Source organism: Pan troglodytes, chromosome 6 (genome assembly GCF_028858775.2).
Source record: "Pan troglodytes isolate AG18354 chromosome 6, NHGRI_mPanTro3-v2.0_pri, whole genome shotgun sequence".
Lineage (NCBI taxonomy): Eukaryota > Metazoa > Chordata > Mammalia > Primates > Hominidae > Pan > Pan troglodytes.
Genome location: NC_072404.2, coordinates 91,685,721 through 91,705,562, shown reverse-complemented (window position 1 = coordinate 91,705,562; position 19,842 = coordinate 91,685,721). Strand labels below are relative to the sequence as shown.

General features: G+C 34.4%; 1 protein-coding gene across 19 annotated transcripts in view; it reads left to right on the top strand.

Moving 5' to 3' along the window:
• Positions 1-19,842, top strand: part of CACNA2D1 (calcium voltage-gated channel auxiliary subunit alpha2delta 1) — a 496,237-nt gene that overhangs the window by 89,009 nt on the left and 387,386 nt on the right. For all 19 annotated transcript variants that reach the window (XR_010158889.1, XR_010158887.1, XR_010158886.1 and 16 more), the window contains exons 2-3: positions 3,090-3,171; positions 18,053-18,169. Coding sequence is in view for 14 of the 19 variants with exons in the window: in XM_009453456.5 (XP_009451731.1) it covers positions 3,090-3,171; positions 18,053-18,169 (199 nt within the window). In the remaining 5 variants the exon portion in view is untranslated. The remainder of the gene's footprint in view (positions 1-3,089; positions 3,172-18,052; positions 18,170-19,842) is intronic.

Here is a 19,842-nt window from a genome sequence, read left to right as displayed (position 1 = left end):
CAAGTAGCTGCTACTCCAGAAAGCCTCTTCTATCAACCTCCTCATACCACTACTTACTAAGCATTGGCTCTCTTCTGCTTCCTCAAACATTTCCTATCATATTCTTGTTGTTGTTTTCTCTCTTCCTCCCAGACCCATTTTTAAACCCAGCCTGCATCTCCATCTTTTAGTATCTTTTCCAGCAGTTACTAGTACTTGTTGAATGGATTAACAAAGAACAACAATGAATTCTTCCTAATGGAGTGCTATGTTAGTTTCTTATTACGTGAAAAAGCTGTATCCTCTGTAATTTCCCCCAAATTTTATAGTGTCTTCTGGATAAATTTAATAAAACAGTGCTTAGCGATTACATATTTGTGCTTGACAGTTTACCAAGAAAGAGAAAGATTGATAAAAAAATTTTGCCCATATGAATGTTTTCCCTTGAGTAATTTTTTACTTTCATGATGAATGGGACCTTTCCTTATTTTCTATTTTTTATAACCTTTTAATTCCAGGTTGAAAGGCAGAGTGCCTAAGTATTTCAGAAAACCAAGTTAACACCTCATATTTATAAAAAATAATCCTTGCTCCTATAAAGTGTTCCTAACAGCTTGTCAGTGGGGTAGGGAAGACTGGATGGGTTCTGAATTGCTTTTCAGCCAAAACAGGTTCACCTAAATGAACATTGGAAGTGACAGTGCGCTTGTGTCAAGTTAGAATACATGTTTTGGGTCAGTTTAGTATAAATCAGAATTCAGGGATGAGTTAAGTTCACTTCTTTACATATATATTCTTTGCCTCTCAGTTTCGAGCTAAAGGGATGTATAACGTGTCTTATTATTTGTCAGTGTTGGAAATTATATTTGAGAAGAGATGACTCATTTTCTCTAGGTTCTAGGACTTGTTCAGCACCTGCTTAGAGAAATGAGATAGTCTCATCTAAATTAGGAAATTACTGTATCAATGGTTTTTGCTCCTACCTGTACCCTACTATAATTTTTTGTATTTAATATAAAAATGGGGCACAACTATGTTTACTAAGAATATTTACTTATAATATTTTTCAAATATAGGCACCAGCTAATAAGTAGCACTAGTTAAAATGTTATTATAACAATTTTTCTCTATTTTATACCTTATTCCCTTTTATTTGTTTTTTGTTTCTTGATATTCATTTACCTTTTTCTATCCTGTTCATACAGCGTGGTTCAATAAGTATTCTTCCTTATTTTCATGTATTCCTAGTTTTAGTGTATTCCATTTAGTAACTAGTTTGTTTCATATGTAAGTCAAGCCTCTGTGTTTTCCTCTAAGGCATTTCATCCTTTTTTATAACTGGCTTTCCATTTTTTTCTCTCTCTTATCAGCTCATCATTCTTTTAAATGCTCTCTTACATGTCATTTAAATCTCTTCCATGTTATATTTTTATTCCATATTTTGTTATATTTAAATTTATCTGAAAAAATATATATTTATACTACTTACAGTTATATTTTAAAAAATTTATATTTATACTACTGGAATTCTTCCCTAAGGAAGAGAAGACATACACAGTTAAATCTCCATTATTGAAATTATATATAGATATGTAGAGAAAAGTTCAAATTCAAATATAAATCATCTAGCATTCTTACTAGCTTACTAATGTTTCTTTACATTTGCCTTGGCAAAAAGGAATCCACGCTTTAGGTCTACAACCTGAGGAAGAATAAGTGGAATATATGGAGGAATACAAGTTAAATGATTTTAATATGAATGGGGAAGTTTGTGTGGTTCTATTTGGTAATATCTCTCATACCAGGAAAAAGTGAGATAGAACATGGATTTAGGGTCTTCTAAAATATCCTGACATCCATAGCTTATATTTTAAGATGTCCATTGCATACCTGAAAAAGATCAATCCTTCAATCATAATTGTAATGATCAAAACTATTGCTTTAAAATTTGGATCCAGTAATTCCAGTAATTATTTGGATCTAGTAATTCCAAATTCAGTAATTCCAAATATAAATGGATCTAGTAATTCCAAATCTAAGAGTCTAGCTAAGGAAGTAATTTTTTTGTTGTTGTTGTTTTGTTTTTTGTTTTTTTGAGACGGAGTCTCGCTCTGTCGCCCGAGCTGGAGTGCAGTGGTGCGATCTCAGCTCACTGCAAGCTCCGCCTCTTGGGTTCACGCCATTCTCCTGTCTCGGCCTCCTGAGTAGCTGGGACTACAGGCGTCCGCTACCACGCCTGGCTAATTTTTTGTATTTTTAGTAGAGACGGGGTTTCACCGTGTTAGCCAGGATGGTGTCAATGTCCTGACCTCGTGATCCACCTGCCTTGGCCTCCCAAAGTGCTGGGATTACAGGTGTGAGCCACCGTGTCTGGCCCGGAAATAAAATATTCTTAAGCTTCATGCTCTAAGATATTTGTGGTAGTGTAGTATGTAGTGGTTAAAAGCTGATGATATCTTAAATTTCTCTTTAAAAAGGAGGATAATCAAGTATATTATGGAATATAGAGATAGTGGAATATCAAGTGGCCATTAAAAATAAAATGTTTACAAAATGTAACGTCATGGGAAAGTATGTATCATATGATATAAAGCTAAAAGATATATGCATTTTATATAACATAGTTTCAACTATGTGAAAGAATTTTAAAAGACTAGAAGGGAATGCATCAAATTGTTGAATGTTCCACCTGGCTGGTGGAATTATTCTTGCATTTTACAAATGGTCTGCATTTAGTATGATCTTACTATTATATTCAGAAGACTTGTAAGCTAAAAGATAAAGTTTGTAGTTTAGAATGTTTAATAGCTATTTAATGGAATTTTAATTCAAAATAAGCAAATTGTTTACTCTCCTTGGACAAGACATCAATGTCATTTTTCTCCTTTGATTTGGAGGCATTTCAGCATCCTGAAAGCCTGCACACTAAGGATTCAGTGCTTTTGCAATTTAAAGCTGGAGTGGAAGGGTGGACATACTCGGTGCTAGGAGGGAGAGGAATAATTTAAGGGCATTTTAATGAATTATCTGTAGCATGGATATAAAATATCAGCATGTGAATTTTATTTGCCAGAGATCTGATAGAACATAATCTTTTCTGATTTCTGCAGTATCAAATCATGGGTGGATAAGATGCAAGAAGACCTTGTCACACTGGCAAAAACAGCAAGTGGAGTCAATCAGCTTGTTGATGTGAGTAAAATCCACCAAAGAGATTTCTTAATCTTTTCATTAATTCGAATGCAGTTCTATCTTCTAGGAAACTGTGTCTCTATATTACAAATGGGATATGATTTCTCATGTGGATCTGGTGGTGAAATTCTGAGAGAAACCATTGGTACTGCTAGTTACTGTGAACAAGAAATGCCATCCTTAGAAATTAAGGAAACTTTCTCAGCACACTTTGCAGTTGATACGTAGGTCTCACTTAAGTGAGTCTGCATGTTATGTATACTCTCCGTAAATTTAAATAGGGAAGTCATGTACTTACTATTATAATGTTTCCATTCTTCAGAATATATTTAATAATCCCTCATACAGTGGTGACTTGAACTCCTGTGATGGATTCTTTTGAATATCCTCAGTGAAAACATATATTCATTCTTTGAGGGTAAAAATTATTTGAAAAGTGTTTACAGGCATGTCTAGAGATTAGAGATAGTCACTGAGATCAGTAATAACGGTTCTGGTGCAAGATAAGGAGACTCTATAAAAGACGATTTTTCTTGTGACTTATGAATTAGCTATGAAAGTCACTCTAAAGTGATTTTTGAGTGACAGCAATATAAATATTTGTATGGCATCTTAACTAGATTATTTTCCATGGGTAAGATCATTTACATGTATAGGTTCTGTAAGATTTATTAAAAATTAAATGTCACTTTTTAAGGGCCCCACTACTTTCGTTTCAATGTAAATAATACATTTGAAAATATTCTCATTTTGTGTTGTTAGTGATGCAATGAGGCCTTTTATTTTCCAAAAATGTGATGAGTCAATGAGATAAAGTGGTATAAAAGCAGCTTCATATATAGTATGACTTTTTATCATGTAAATATATATGAGAAACTGGAATGTGTGGTTACTTTATGTATTAATAGAAATTCTTAAGGAAACCAAATACACACATACTTCAAAAAATTATACCAGAATCTCTTTATAAAACAACTGTAGAGAGTGTTGAACAAACCTAAGTGTCTGTGACATAAGGAATACGTTTGGAAATGAAAGGTGTTCCCTGCGAATAACAATGATCAGATTTAATTCTAGTCAGTGTATTATGTTGAGCACGTAATATGTCCCAGACACTGTGCAGGCTGCCAAGGATAAACAAAGAAACAGTATTCCTCTCCTCAGAGAACTGACACTCTGTTGATAAAAAAAAAAATCTCGATTACTAGTGCAAAGAAACTTGAAAGTTATTGTGTGCCGATGCTTGGGATCTGCAATGATTCACTGTGGGAAACTATATTAGAATATGAAAGTGTGTAGGTAGTAAGTGAGCCTCTATGAAAGTCATGGAGTTTATGGAAGTACCACCAAGTCTTCTTTGTTAATTTTCATTTAGATACTATTTAAATTGAGAGCAAAGATTTTATTTAATCATAATGAGAAAAAAAAGAAAGTACAGGTTCTGGTGAGAAGTTATATGACTGTCTTTATCGACAGATGGAGATTAAAAATAAGCTGCTCTTGGGAGCATCTCCCTTACTCTGTGAGTGCTTCCCCAGCCTTAAAAAACAACTTGCTTGGCTGGCCTCATTGTTCTTTTTGGTGTTAATATGTGAAACTTTTTTTTCTGAATCTGCTTTTTTGCAATGAATCATTAACCAAAAAGAACTTTCACCTGGTTTCTATTATGCTTTATGAAGGATAGATTACTAAGAAGAGTATAGATATTGATGAATTAATCAATGACTCTGAATTAACATAACAAAATAGAATGGAAAAGATGAAAGAAAATCTCTCTAATTTTCTGTTTATGGGATACATACCTCATTACGGTCACAGAAAAATTCCAATTTAATGAATAATGTGTTAGGTAACTGGGGTGGTGGGAGGAGTATTAGAGCAGAATTCATTATTGGAAATAGAATTTAAGTACTAGGGCACACAAAGAGTGTCATCTTACACAGACAGATGATTCCGTATTGCCTCATTCCTTTTGCTGAAGGATGTCAGAGTTTAGAGTGAACTTTGAGCTGAGATTGGGGGTGTTGGATATATGGTGAGGACCAGAAGTTGAATAAATACAGGAGCTTAGCAGGGCTCCAGTTAGAAATTTATTACTGTAGAAATGTAGGTTCTTCAAATTACAAATTACATTCATTTTTATTGGATTCACAGGGTACAATTAGCTTTTTACATGAAGGCCAAGAACCAACACAGGCACCACAGCTAAAGTAATATATTTTTGGTGATCATGCCACTGCACTCCAGCCTGGGCTTCAGAGTGAGACCCTGTCTCAAAAATAAAATAAAATAAAATAAAATAGTAATATATTTTTGCAACTTAGTGAAAATTGCTTTATTGTATCCTAAAATAGTAGCCCATGGAAAGTTGCTAATATTATTAGATACATTCAGTGCTTCAGCTTTACAAATGTGAGATTTTTCCCAGGTTACCTGCCTGTCTTCTGTTAAAGATCAAGAGTGAATAGGTTTGTTTAGGACTATTGTCCCTGATGCATTAGACTTTTAAGATGTCTCTTATTGGATTATTCCATTACTGAACCATTTGGAGAATACATATGTCCATCAGTTGTATATGCTCATCCACAAGATGGGTAAAATAATTGAGAGAAGGTTAAAATTTTGTTCTAAGTTACACAACTATTAAATTGGATGCAACTCTGAAATTTGAAACACCTTCTTGTATGCTTTAGAACATATGTTAATAGCATTTTTTATCCTTATTTGTACCTTGAAAACATAAGCAAATCCCCACATAAACAAGGTGAGTATATCAGATTATGCTAATGCTCTTTTTATAAAAGATATAAATTAGAAGAAGCCAAAGCTCTGCCACTAACAATGATCTACTCATGAATATTTCCATTTGATTTTTTTTTCAAAAAGAAAAGAGTGTAAGGAAATTTCAACATATAATATACATGCATAATTTAAAACCTCCCATTTCTGTTGATAGCACAGAAATGGTTTGTTTGTATTTCCATTGAAATAATTGCTAACAATGGTACAGAAAGTAAGTCTTCACTGATTTTTTTCTTCATGGTCTTCTAACTGAAGAAAACCCATAATACTTTAAATGGAGTATTATAGCATATCCCTCTGAAAAATCCCTAAGGCTATTATACCTTGGTTCTGCCAATTGCCAGCTTTAGGATCTGGCCAAGTTATTTAATCTCATGGAGTTGTTGGGATTAACGATACAATCTGTATAAAATATTTATTGACATATAGTGAGAACTCAACAAATGTCATTCATTTGTCATATTACTTGGTGACATTGTATAAGTTGGGGTACAGGCTGGGCCAGTATGACAAAGATACAAGCTAAACATGTATTTTTCTGCCACATAGCAGTTGAGAGGTAAGCCATCTAGGACTGGCAGGGTGACTCTGCCATCCTTAGCATGGGGCTTCCATGCCTGGGTGCAAAATGATTCTTTCAGTTGCTCTTCTTTCCCAGCTGTCATGTAAAGGGAAAGAGATTTGGAGAGAAGATATCCAGTCATTTAAGAGTAAGACATTTTGCTCACATTCCAGTGGTTAGAACTTAGTCACATCTAACTCAAAAAGTGTCAAAGAAGTGGAGGCTTTTTCTGAGCAGCCATGTGCCCCACTAAAATTCTGTCACAATGGAAGGGGACGGAACCAATAGTGGAGGACAAGAGCAGTCTTCACTTGTATGTATTATTATCTGAATATATAAAAATGTATTAAAGCTGTATTAACAGAGATGGAAGCTGTATTTACACATTTAAAACATTTTAGACAGAAAAATAGGAAAACAGTCCCCAAATTTAGAAAAATATATATGTATTTTTAATAATCTGAATTATAGAATATTTTGAAATATATTTCTAAACACACACACACACACACACACACACACACACACACACACACTCCTTTAGCTACTGCACTGGCAAATGGCAAGGCTGATCATCACATATTTATGAATAGATAACATTTAAAAAAATTAAATAGTCTTAATATTCCTGTAAACAATGTTTTAAAGTTAATGAAATGTTTACCATTGCCATTTGAAATGGTGCATGTTACATTGTTGTTATGAAGCTTTCTTCTTAAAGGTAAACTGTCTGAATTTCTAAAATTTTAGGATAGCATCTGCAAATATATTTAGAATAATGTGTGGATTAAATTTTTCCTGGAAGCTTATTTTTGAAGGTAGGCCCATTCTACAGTGGCATTGCCATAGAACTTCCTGGCTTTTGATTCATTGTTAATGATTTATTAAGTGAAAGTTTCAAAACCAATACCTTTACATTTCAATATGCTACTCAAAGATGTAAATATGAAATGTGTATAAATATTGAGCATTCAACACTCTCAATTAAGGTAGTATTTACATAAGCGTTCTGAGTGAAGAATTTCTTTTCATTGGTAATTCAGACTAATGCTTACTCTTTGACATTGTGGTCATGTCATCTCATGTAAATAGAATATTCTTTTTCTAGGTGGCGGAGAGTTTAATATATTTACAAAGGGAGATACTCAAAAACAGAGCACAATTAATCATTGGTGATCCTGACTAGGGAATCAGCAAGACGCACAGGCAACAAGAAAGATTTCCGGGAGTGCTGAAAGAAGCCATATTAGAATATCAGATATTAGAATTCCCTTTACACAATTGTTTTGAGGGTAAAAGGCAATATAAAATTTTAAAGAAGTTATGCGCTTTCTCACTTTAAATAAACAAATACAGCTATTTATTATTAATTCCATATGTTTTGCTTTTATTCGGAGTTGCCTTACTTCCCTCAACAATTAAGTGCTGTAACTAAATCAGCACCATAACGATGTAGGCAATTTAAAATTATCTTATACTCCTGGATTTGCTCTTTTTGTCCTAAGTAGAAAGAAATCTATTTTGACTGCAGAATACAGCACTATAAAGAATGCAGACAGTATGGTTTCCCTTCACCATCATCCTCCCCCTGCCTCCCTGCTGCACTGGAGATTTTTAAGTAAGAAGCTATTTTTGTTTAAACAGTGGTTAATTACATTCATTTTCAAAGACACAGAATAAACTCAGGGGATTTCTAATTTTAGGGTGACTTTCAATATTTTCTCAACAGATATTAAAACGTTTTTTCTTTTACCTTCCCATTCTCTTCCGGCCATTAATTAACATTTTCTGAAGTTATGCTAGTACTCGAGGGATATGTTATTATTTATTGTTACTCTAAACATATATTTAGTGCAATGGTTCTCAGCCAGGGGCTGTTTTGTGCCCTGGCATACATTTGGCAATCTTTGGAAATACTTATGATCATAACTCAGGGCATGGGATGGTATGGAAATACTTGTGATTATCATAACTGGGGCCTAGCTACGTGCATACTGTTGGCATAGAGGCCAATGAGGCTTTTAAACATCCTACAATGCATGAGACATCCCTTCACAACAGAGAATTATCTGTAAAATGTCAATTGTACTAAGGTTGAAAAACTGCTCAAGAAGAACTGAAGAATCTGAGTGTATGAAATTCTTTAAATGAATATAAATTTGTAAAATTGTGTATCAGCATTGGTACATATCAGTTTTGCTTTAGAAAAGCCATTTGTTAGTAAGATATGACAGTTATGGGCAAATTAAACTGGGCTGCTTTTAAAAATTGTTTTATTGGCAGTGAAATATATTTAGGTCGTTTGGGGTTAGAGACATTAAACAGGCAGCTCACTCAGCCTATGGTTAATTATTTTTAAATTTAGTTTTAATGAATTTAGTATGATCTTTTTCACTTTTAATTGCATATGAATTTTCTGGCCAAAATGTGTATTCAAATTTATATATAGCTTCAGATATGGAAAAAGAGAGGCTAGGTTAATAAATTATCTCCAGAATCAAACAACGACAACAACAAAAAAACAGAGAGTTTCTGTTATTTGTGTATGTTAATGTTTTCCTTGTTTTGAATCTAAGTATTCTTAAACATGAACTTAAAATTTACTTTTTGTGTCAAATGCGTTTATCCTAAAAACCAAAAAATTCTTTAGTCTTCGTTATAGTTTAGTTTTTCTGTTCTAGGGACAACCTGCACTTCTGGTTAAATATAATCACCTGTTCTATGTATAACAAGGAGAAAATTAAGTGGCCCGTTTGCGATTGTCACTTGTTCTTTTCTTTCTTCTGTCTTTAATATATTGCTCGGAAGCGTCACCATCGTGTTCTTGTTAATAGGAGCTAGGGCGAGTAGCAGTGTGTGCTGCAGAACGCTCACCAATTGTGACTTCATTCTTCCTAAATATCCTTCTAAAGACGATGCTCCATTTGAAATGCTAGAGTCCTAGCTAAGAAGCTGTATCACAGCAAATAGAAAGAATAGAGTGGCTAGGGAGACTCGTGAGTTTGGTATTAGAATGCCAGTTTGATATAGTTATCATTGGAAAATTATGCACTATAAATTTGAGGCTATGACCAAATTATGCATTTATATATGTGTGTATATGTGGTATGTATATAATTGCATGTGTGTGTATATATATGTTTGGATTGTGTTTGTAGTAAACAAATTTATAATTCAGATTCTTCCTATGTACTAATTGCTGTGATAGCCACTAGAAGTTCTGAGCTAGGTAGTTTACTAGTCTAAAATATGTTGGGTAGACTAGAGAATAAGATATAAACCATCCTTTTATATGAAGGATCCTTTTACCATCCTTCATAATTATGTCTCAATTTGCCTTTCACTCTTTATTTTCCCATAACTCCTTGTATTACACCCATTCTGATGTCTTTCATCCATTACTGAATCACGTTTCCTCCAAAACGTGGCTGTAGTTTCATTTATGTGACTATTGCATCCTATGTGATCTTAATTTCCTCTGAATTCTGACAGCATACATTTCTATATCTCTTCATTGGAACACTCATATTCTTCCTCACACTGATCATTACCTTAATTTGTGTATTTATTCTATTGTTGGAATTTAATTATTGTATCGGTGTTGTATTTGTAGTCTATTATGTAACTGCATAGCATCTTACTTAACCATGATTTTTTTAGGTTTAAAATAAATACTGATTTTAAAATACAGGGAAGAAGTTGTTATAAATCATTATTCACATTCCCAGCAAAGCCTGACAGAGAATCAGTATCCATTCACTAATTCATGCAATTGGTATTGATTGTGCCAGGCACTGTGCTATGCGCTGGTTACGTACCAGTGAACAAAACAGACAAAAATCTTTGTCTTCTTGAGATTTACCTTGTGGTGAAGGGGAATAGAAAATACACAATAAACATCACACGTATATAAATTATATATCTTTGATGTTTGCACATGCTTAAAAGTAGCAAAATAGAAATATCAAGTCATAAAAAATTTCAAAGGTAGTGTCCCAATTCAAAAAGCTAGATTATAGGGAAAAGAAAAAAAAGGCCATAATTTACTTAGAGTGAAGATGCAGAGAATCAAATGTGATTTTTTTTTTTTTTTTTTTTTTTTTTTTTTTTTTTTGAGACGGAGTCTCGCCCTGTAGCCCAGGCTGGAGCACAGTGGCGCCATCTCAGCTCACTGCAAGCTCCGCCTCCCAGGTTCACGCCATTCTTCTGCCTCAGTCTCCCAGATAGCTGGGACTACAGGTGCCTGCCACCACGCCTGGCTAATTTTTTTTTGTATTTTTAGTAGAGACGCGGTTTCACCGTGTTAGCCAGGATGGTCTGGATCTCCTGAACTCGTGATCCGCCCACCTCGGCCTCCCAAAGTGCTAGGATTACAGGCGTGAGCCACCGCGCTGAAATGTGATTTTTAAAAATGACATTAATACAGTGTCATGCATCTTGTAAAATGATTACCTATAGTTTCAAAAATGCACACACTAAGTTGAATTAATATATTTTAGCAGTTGGTATTTGCATTAGTTCTTTACCCAGCAGCCCTAAACACAATTGACAATATGCTAAAGAGTAAGACATTTTAAAAGCTTGACTTTTATTTAGTAGATTACATCATTTATTATTTTAATCAAAGGGAAGGAAGAGGTTGAAGAGATCAGGGACTAATTAGAAATGATTACATAATTTTTATGGCAAAATTCATTTTGTTAAAACTCAGCTAATTTTCATGGGGAAAAGGAGGTTTTGTTTGTATTGTATTTGTTGTTGTTAAAGTATATTCTAACATCAATACAGATCTACAGCCACTAGTTACTCTTTACCTTAGGTGAAGGAATCTTCACATTTCTCAACATTTCTGTGTGATGGCCAGCTTAGATGATGAGGAGACTTATGATAAAGAAAAAAGAGACTTAATGATATAGAAAAATACTACATTAGTATTTGTTTAGTTAAGGGAACTTTGATCCTTGAAAGTGACCAAAAAAGTACATTATATCATTCTTTTGTGTTAATACACCTTTTAGAAAGAAGACATTCTTAGTTGCTAGGGAACAAGTAGTTCAAAAGCCCAAGGAATACTTAATAAAGGAAAAAAAAATGTATAACCCACAGACAAACCATCCCACGTTGCAAAATTCAACTAAAATTAAGTGAAATTGATTTTGTGGGTATCTGAAGCAGCAGAGGTGACAATGAATCCCTTTCCTTGCCTTCATTAGTATTGAAGATATTGAATTTACTCCTGTTACCCAATAGAGAGTGGAATTAGAATGATGGTGGGAAATATAATGTAACACTTTCTTTTAATCGCACTTCTCATTATTTTGAGGTAGGATGATATTTATTTATCCAGTTTCTCTAGTTTTATACAATGTATGTATGTATGTTCATTTCGATATTTTTAGCTTTTCTGTCATCTTTCTTCTTAGAACCTCACACAATTGTGAAGGTAATAATGGGTATCCTTGAACTAATTTCATTATTTCCTGATGCCTAATGGAAATTGTATGTTGCTCACAATGGAGCTCATCTTTCATATTCATCAGAATCTAATGATAAATGAAATGAAAATGCAAACTTAAATAAATAATGTTAATCACAACTTCAGACATGGGGTTCTGTTAGAATTTTTCATTATTAGGAACAGTGAATCACTCAGGAAGTTTATTATCAATCTACTTATTTAAAAAAAGTAGACTGGGTGCTGTGGTTCACGCCTGTAATCCCAGCGCTTTGGGAGGCTGAGGAAGGAGGATTGCTTGAGCCTGAGAGTTCAAGACCAGCCTGAACAACATAGTGAGATCCTATTAAAAAAAAAACAAAAAACAAAAAACAAAAAACCTAGCAAAATTAAGCGAACTCAGGAGGAGCCTGGCTTTCAGCAAGAACTCAAGTTATTTAGAAAATAGTTTGGTCAGAGGAAGGGCAGTTCAGAGGCAAGGCAGCCTCAGAAGCTATTATTGTTGACTCTGCTGGGAGCTCTTCACAGCTAACTCATTATGTTAGTCTTCTCTTGCTATGGTGACAGATGACTAAAAACTTACTGGTTTAAAACAATGCAGATTCATTATCTTAAAATTCTGGAGATGAGAAGTCCTTTCTGTGGCTCATTTCTCCTTCCCTTGGTCTTCAAAGCCAGCAGTGTTGGCCTGATTTCTTCTCATGCTGCCATTTCTCTGGTTTACTCTTCCTTAGTCACATCTTCCTCTTCCATTTTTAAGGACCTTTGTGATTCCATTGGCTAACTCTGACTATCTAGGGTAATCTTCTTTTAAGTCCAGCTGATTAGTAAATTTAATTCCATCTGCAAACTTAATTACCTTTTGCTATGTAACAACATATTAACAGGTTCTGGGGATTAGGATATGGATGTTTGGGAAGCCATTATTCTGTCTATCATAACCACCACTTCTATTGCTCAGTAGATCTGAATACTGTTTTCCTCCCACTAGTCTCTTCAGTTCTACTTCTACTTAAACCTTTGATCCATGCTATTTCATCCAACTGTCATCTTGTGGTGAGAGCATCTGATTGCCTCAGTGCGTTATCTTTATTTATACAGGTCTTTTATATTTGGCTCGTTACATGCCATTGACTCAGAAGTTAACTTCTTGCAGGTCTAATATAAGTCTTGATACAATTGGTTAGAAGTCAAAGACAAGGCCATACATTAGAATATTTCTAGCCATGTGTAAGGGAGCTCCTATTTCATCAGGGACTGTCAAAGGGAAAGCGTCCCTCAGAAAGATGGCTGTGGATATGGCAGAAATCTTGATTGCTTGTCCAAGACAATTTCCATGGAAGGAAAGTACAGGCGCAACTATTGGGAAATGGGGTTGTCAAAATTTACATACCTAAGATTTAATATGCAGAAATTTGACTGTTTCTCTTTAGGGAACTTAACTTGCTTATGAGCTGCCATTCTCTTTCCTACGAGAGGGAAAAATTAATCTCATCACTTGAAGGTTAGCCTCTTTCAGATCAAAACAGCCTTTTGTGGTCAACTAAGGATTTAGTAAGTTCTAACTCTTTTTCGATATTCTCTAATCTTCTTTACTTTGTTTCTCCATGCCTGGGCGCAGGGAGAAACTTATATGACAAGGTGTCTGGTGTATTTGCTTGCTTTTGTTCTCTTGATATAGATAGTGAACTTGACTGCTACTTAGAACTTGGCCAATCTTCTCAACCTGCTTAGGACCCCTCAGCTGTAGGTGGTTCTTTACCATTATCCTTCAGCTGGGTGTCTGCTTCCCACTTTCCATCTCTCAGCCTCTGCATTAGAATTTCTTTGATCCTGCACGGAGCCTATCTCCTAGCAGACATACCGACCCTTGTTCCTTTCTTGCTCATTTCAAAGGGCTTTCTTAAATTTCCATGTCCTACTGAAGCCAAGGAAGATTTAGGGCATAGAATGGCATTGAAGATTCACTTTGCCTAAATATGCCACATTACCATTCACCTTCGGCTGCTCTAGACATTGGTTTGTTCTTCTTTTTTTTTTTTTTTTTTTTTTTTTATTATTATTATACTTTAAGTTTTAGGTTACATGTGCACATTGTGCAGGTTAGTTACATATGTATACATGTGCCATGCTGGTGCGCTGCACCCACTAACTCGTCCTCTAGCATTAGGTATATCTCCCAATGCTATCCCTCCCCCCTCCCCCCTCCCCACCACAGTCCCCAGAGTATGATATTCCCCTTCCTGTGTCCATGTGATCTCACTGTTCAATTCCCACCTATGAGTGAGAATATGCGGTGTTTGGTTTTTTGTTCTTGCGATAGTTTACTGAGAATGATGGTTTCCAATTTCATCCATGTCCCTACAAAGGACATGAACTCATCATTTTTTATGGCTGCATAGTATTCCATGGTGTATATGTGCCACATTTTCTTAATCCAGTCTATCATTGTTGGACATTTGGGTTGGTTCCAAGTCTTTGCTATTGTGAATAGTGCCGCAATAAACATACGTGTACATGTGTCTTTATAGCAGCATGATTTATAGTCCTTTGGGTATATACCCAGTAATGGGATGGCTGGGTCAAATGGTATTTCTAGTTCTAGATCCCTGAGGAATCGCCACACTGACTTCCACTCTTCTATGATGAAGTGTGATTCAGACTCCCTCCAGATATTCTGAAGCCTGAATCTCATTGTTCTCACTAATGCAATGGTTAATTAAATGTATATTATAGATTTCTTAAAGTGAATAAATAATATAATGTATGTGAAACACCTAAAAGTGATATAGAGTAGCTGCCTACATTGATTGCTAATAATGATCTAGCTGGGTGCAGTGGCATGCACCTGTAGTTCCAACTACTTGGAAGGTTGACATGGGAGGATCACCTGAGACCAGGAGTGCTAGGATTGCCTCTGTGAATAGCCATTGCACCCCAGCCTGGGCAATAAAGTGAGATCTGTCTCTAAAAAACTTTTTTTTTTAAATAAAAAATTTAAAAAATTTTTAGGTCATCTAAAAGCTTGGAAGCATATTTAGTTTTGAGTAAATATTTCTGGGGCATCTGTATTATGATTTCCAAGAGGTTTCTTTAGGAATTTTGTTAAGCAATTATATCATTGAGTAATATCATTTTTTAGATATTAAATTTGAAGTTATTTTAAAATGTATAATTGTGATGATTATCTTGGAACTGTGGACTTAATTAGAGCAAAGTGACTTAGAACATATATTATGTTAACATAGCTGATTAGCGTAATTAACATATGTTAATTAGAACACAGATATTTAGAACATAGATTATGGTTTTTTTGGCTATCTCACAAACCATAATCTAGGTTGTCATCACAGAGAAACTTGGTCTTTGAATGTTACAATGAAAGTACATTAAAGCCAGTTGGTTAAGATTGTAGGAAAGAATGTACAGGTGACAAGTATTCTTTTTGTTAAGACTTATGTCAGGGTGGCAGCAGGAGAACTTCAACTTTAGGGAAACTAAAGCATATGAGTGTATCAGGAGGAAAAGCATCCTGTTTTGAAGTCTGTCTATATGCTACATTCTTTCTAGTAGAGAAAAAACGAAGGCCAGTTTTGCACAGCATGTGAAGAGTTGACAGGATTGAAATGTAACTCTGTCTGGTGCCAGAAACTCATATTATTTCCACCATGCTGTTTTTCCTTCGAGAAAGAAATTGGATAAAATGGCAAAGCAGATAATTATTTACAAAACAGTAAACTGAAGAAGAGGAAAAGATACCTCAAGATATGTTTGAAATATTAATATATGAAATATTGTAGAAATATGTCTTAGTGATGGAAAGAGTTAGAAATATATACATATTATGAAAATATATTGCGTGATCATAAAAATCCATATGAAACCTTCTATTCTGAAAATTATTTACTAAACATATATCAGGAGAGCTTTGCAATAGCTGTCATGACAACAAAGATGATTGTAGTCTTTGGAACCAGAAGCAAGAGCTAGTTTTTTTGGCGGACAGTTATATAATTTTAATTTATTTTTATTACCAAAGAAAGCAATTCAATTGTGGTTTTATATATAAAATAATACAGACAGATATTTACACTAGGGGTTCTAGACTTTAACTTCTTGACTTAATTTATTTCACATTTATTTGTGAGTTACATCTTGTTTTTGTTAAGTATTTAAAAATTATCCTAAAAGGAAAATTTGAGAGAATATAAATTTATATATTTGAGAAGATACTTATGTGCAGAAGTTTCTGCTGATTTATAATCTATTTATTCCTTAAAGCACCAAGTAATTAATATGTCTGGCACATGTATGTAGAGACTTAATAAATGATATTACCTGAAGTATAGATTGCACATCTGAACTAATCTCCACCAACTATGAAGCATATTGTATTCCCTATACCACAGGAAGGAGGTTAGACTGCTAGAGAAATGAACAAGGTATTAATGGTACCATGCACACTACATTTCACACCAATTAGCTCTATTGGTTTTACTGTAAAGAACTACGTATCCTGGATCAATTAAAGTGATGTCGTGGTTTATCTGTTTGTACCTCAAATCAATTAATCAATGTTCCTAAATCTTATCTTAGTCTGAAATGAAAGAGAAAGCTTTGCATTGGATGAAGTTCTTCATGGATGATATGGGTCTTTAAAAAACAGAATTCAATAATCTGCTTCTTAGCAGAAAGCATAATCAATCCAGTAAAATGCAGGACTCCTGGATGAATCCAAATATGGAGATTTTATCACTAAATTAACGTGCCTTGAGTACTTTGAGTGAAAACTTATAAGTTCAAAGTTCACATGAGTATGGTAAAATCTCATAGTGTGAATAAGTCACTTTTAGGAGCAAAAATTGATTTAAATCTTTACAAAATATTAATTTTAATTCCAATAAATTTTAATTTCAAATTAATTTTTATTTCAAATAAAAATTATAAGTCCATGTAAAACTAATATGCTCTGTGGTCAATAAATGTTAGTATGTATCTGTGTCCATTTGAAGCCAGTATTCACCAGTGTTATCAGTGCGCAGCTGGGATCATACTGTAGAACCTGTTGGTAGTAAAGCAGAATGCTGGAGTTGTGCCAGAAAAAAGCAGGGTTGAACTGATTCCTGTATGTGCCTGGATTCACTTCTCATAAGACAGTAAAAACCTGCCAGGTCCTGGCTTTCAAAGATGGTTTAGTCATGCATGTGCACCCCATCTGTTGGATGCATGAGGGATTTCCTTCTCATCTCAGCCCTCCAGCCACAAACACTGTGACTGCTTCCCCTCCAACCCCCCTTTCTTTAATTCTTCCTCTCCTGCTGAGTGTGTACAGGCTGTGTAAGACAGGTGCAACTTATGCCACTCTGGGGAAATCCTTCCATAGACACTAAGGTGAGCCAGAAAGGTAGTCAAATTTTTCTTTTGGCACCTAGCTTAAATTCAGTATACTTTAATTCAGTGATTAAAAACTAACAGCAACATTTACTTTGATTAAAAAAATACTCCATTACGTTCTAACCAAAACCTTAATGACCTTCATCTCTTCTATATGTGAATTGTCTCCTAAGCTCCTCTTGTTATCTAGATGAATATTAGCAGGGGCTTTATATGTATTCTCTCTCTCTCCGTTCTGTAGCACATAACCCTTCCTCCTACCTTTGTTTTCCACACTCCTCCAGGTTTGACCTCCCATGCTCCATTTCGCCTTCTGTTGTCTAGGATGGCTACCCTTTCTCTTACGATGCTGATGACAGATAATACCCAGTTTCGAGATTGGAGAGTGCAGCATCAAGCCTCAAAATTGCATGTATAAACCATTGTGGTACAAGATGTTTTACAACCTGTTAACATAACCTATATTTTGGCAAGCTGGTGGTCCTAGAGCAAATTTATATTTACATATTTTTTCCTGACACACTCAAACTCCAAAAAGATCAAGATAAAGAAAGAACAGGGTGGTGTTTCTAATCAGTTGTTTATAGTTTTAAATACATTCCAATGGGAACTTGTAAGCCAAATAAGTAACTATTGTTCTTACTAGTTTTTTTTTTTCTTTCACACAGATTTATGAGAAATATCAAGATTTGTATACTGTGGAACCAAATAATGCACGCCAGCTGGTAGAAATTGCAGCTAGGGATATTGAGAAACTTCTGAGCAACAGATCTAAAGCCCTGGTGGTGAGTTTAAATTGGATCTGCTCATTTTATTATTTTCCTTACTTATCTATTATTTAATTTTCATGCTCTATTGAGGGGTTTTGGTATGCGTTCTTCTTCTCAGTAACTGTGTTCATCTGATATGTTCATAAAAAATGAGATATCATGGTTTAAATGCAAACCCCAAAATATTTCTAATTATGTTTATTTTATATTACTATTATATTTTAATAATGTATGTTTAATTGATTATATGTATATGTATCCATATGATACATAATAATAAATTGAACATGTTCAAATCCATATGTACATCATGATACATAATAATAATTGAACATGTTTACACAACATAAAACCCAGAATATTATCATCCTCTTTAGTTGTATAGTCTCTTATTCCATCACCCTTCCTCTCTGCTAGAGGTGGCCAAAATGCTAGATATTCAAGTTACCATTTTTTTCTTTTTAAAAATAGTTTTCCCTCACAAAAATGCTTTGCTAAACAAGTTATTCTTTAGTTTGCTTACTTTTTAGCATTATCAAATTCATATTGCACTGTATGTAATCTTCAGCTACTTGGTTTTCTCCATCAACATTGTGTTTGTATGATTTATATGTATGTTTGCACTTAGATTTAATTCATTTTATTCAGTTAAATATTTTATGAGGATGTATCTCAATTTCTTCATTTAGTCTCTGTAGGTGGGTAAATTATTATTTGGGTTATTCCAGATGGATACTATTATGAATAGTGCTGCTGAATTTTCTTGAACAAGTCTCCTAGTACTTATGTGTAAGAATATCTGTAGGGTCAATACAGGAGAGTAGAATTGCTAGATTGTAGGGTATTCGCAGAGTCAGCTTTATAAAATGACAATTGTTTTCCAAAATAATCGTATCAATTCAGACCTTCACTAGTTATATATGAGCCCACATTGATACATATTCTGGCCGACATGTGGAAGTGTTACACTTCTTAATTATAGGCAATCAAATGGGTGTAAATGTTACCTCTGCTTGTCACTAATGAGGGAGACATCTTGCTGTATATTCATTTACCTTTCTTGTTTCCTCTTCAGTGAAATTTTTTTGTACATTTAAAAAATTGATTTGTAGGTTATGTATTCCTGATGCTAATTCATTTTAGTTATATATGATGCAAACATCTTAATTTTATTGCAAAGTCAACTTTTCTTTTAATTATTAGTATTGTAGAGTGTTTTCTTTAAGAAATCCTTGGCTAACCTGAGGTTATACACATAATTTATTTCATTCTCCATGATTCTAAGCTTTGTCTTTTGCATTTATGTGTTTAGTCCACGTGCAAGTTATATGAGTACATAATTTTAGTCTGCATTTCAAATTATTTTCTCCAAGGAATTTTTCTAGGGCATTTATAAATTAGTTTGCCTTCCCCTAGTAAACTCCAGTTGTCCAGCTCAATATCTAGTAGGCTGATGTGGTTTGGCTGTGTCCTCACCCAAATCTCATCTTGAATTGTAGCTCCCATAATTCCCACGTGTTGTGGGAGGGATGTGGTGGGAGGTAATTGAATCATGGGGGCGGGTCTTTCCCATGCTGTTCCCGTAATAGTAAGTCTCATGAGATCTGATGGTTTTATAAAGGGGAATTCCCTTACACACGTTCTCTTGCCTGTCACTGTGTAAAATGTGACTTTGCTCCTCCTTTGCC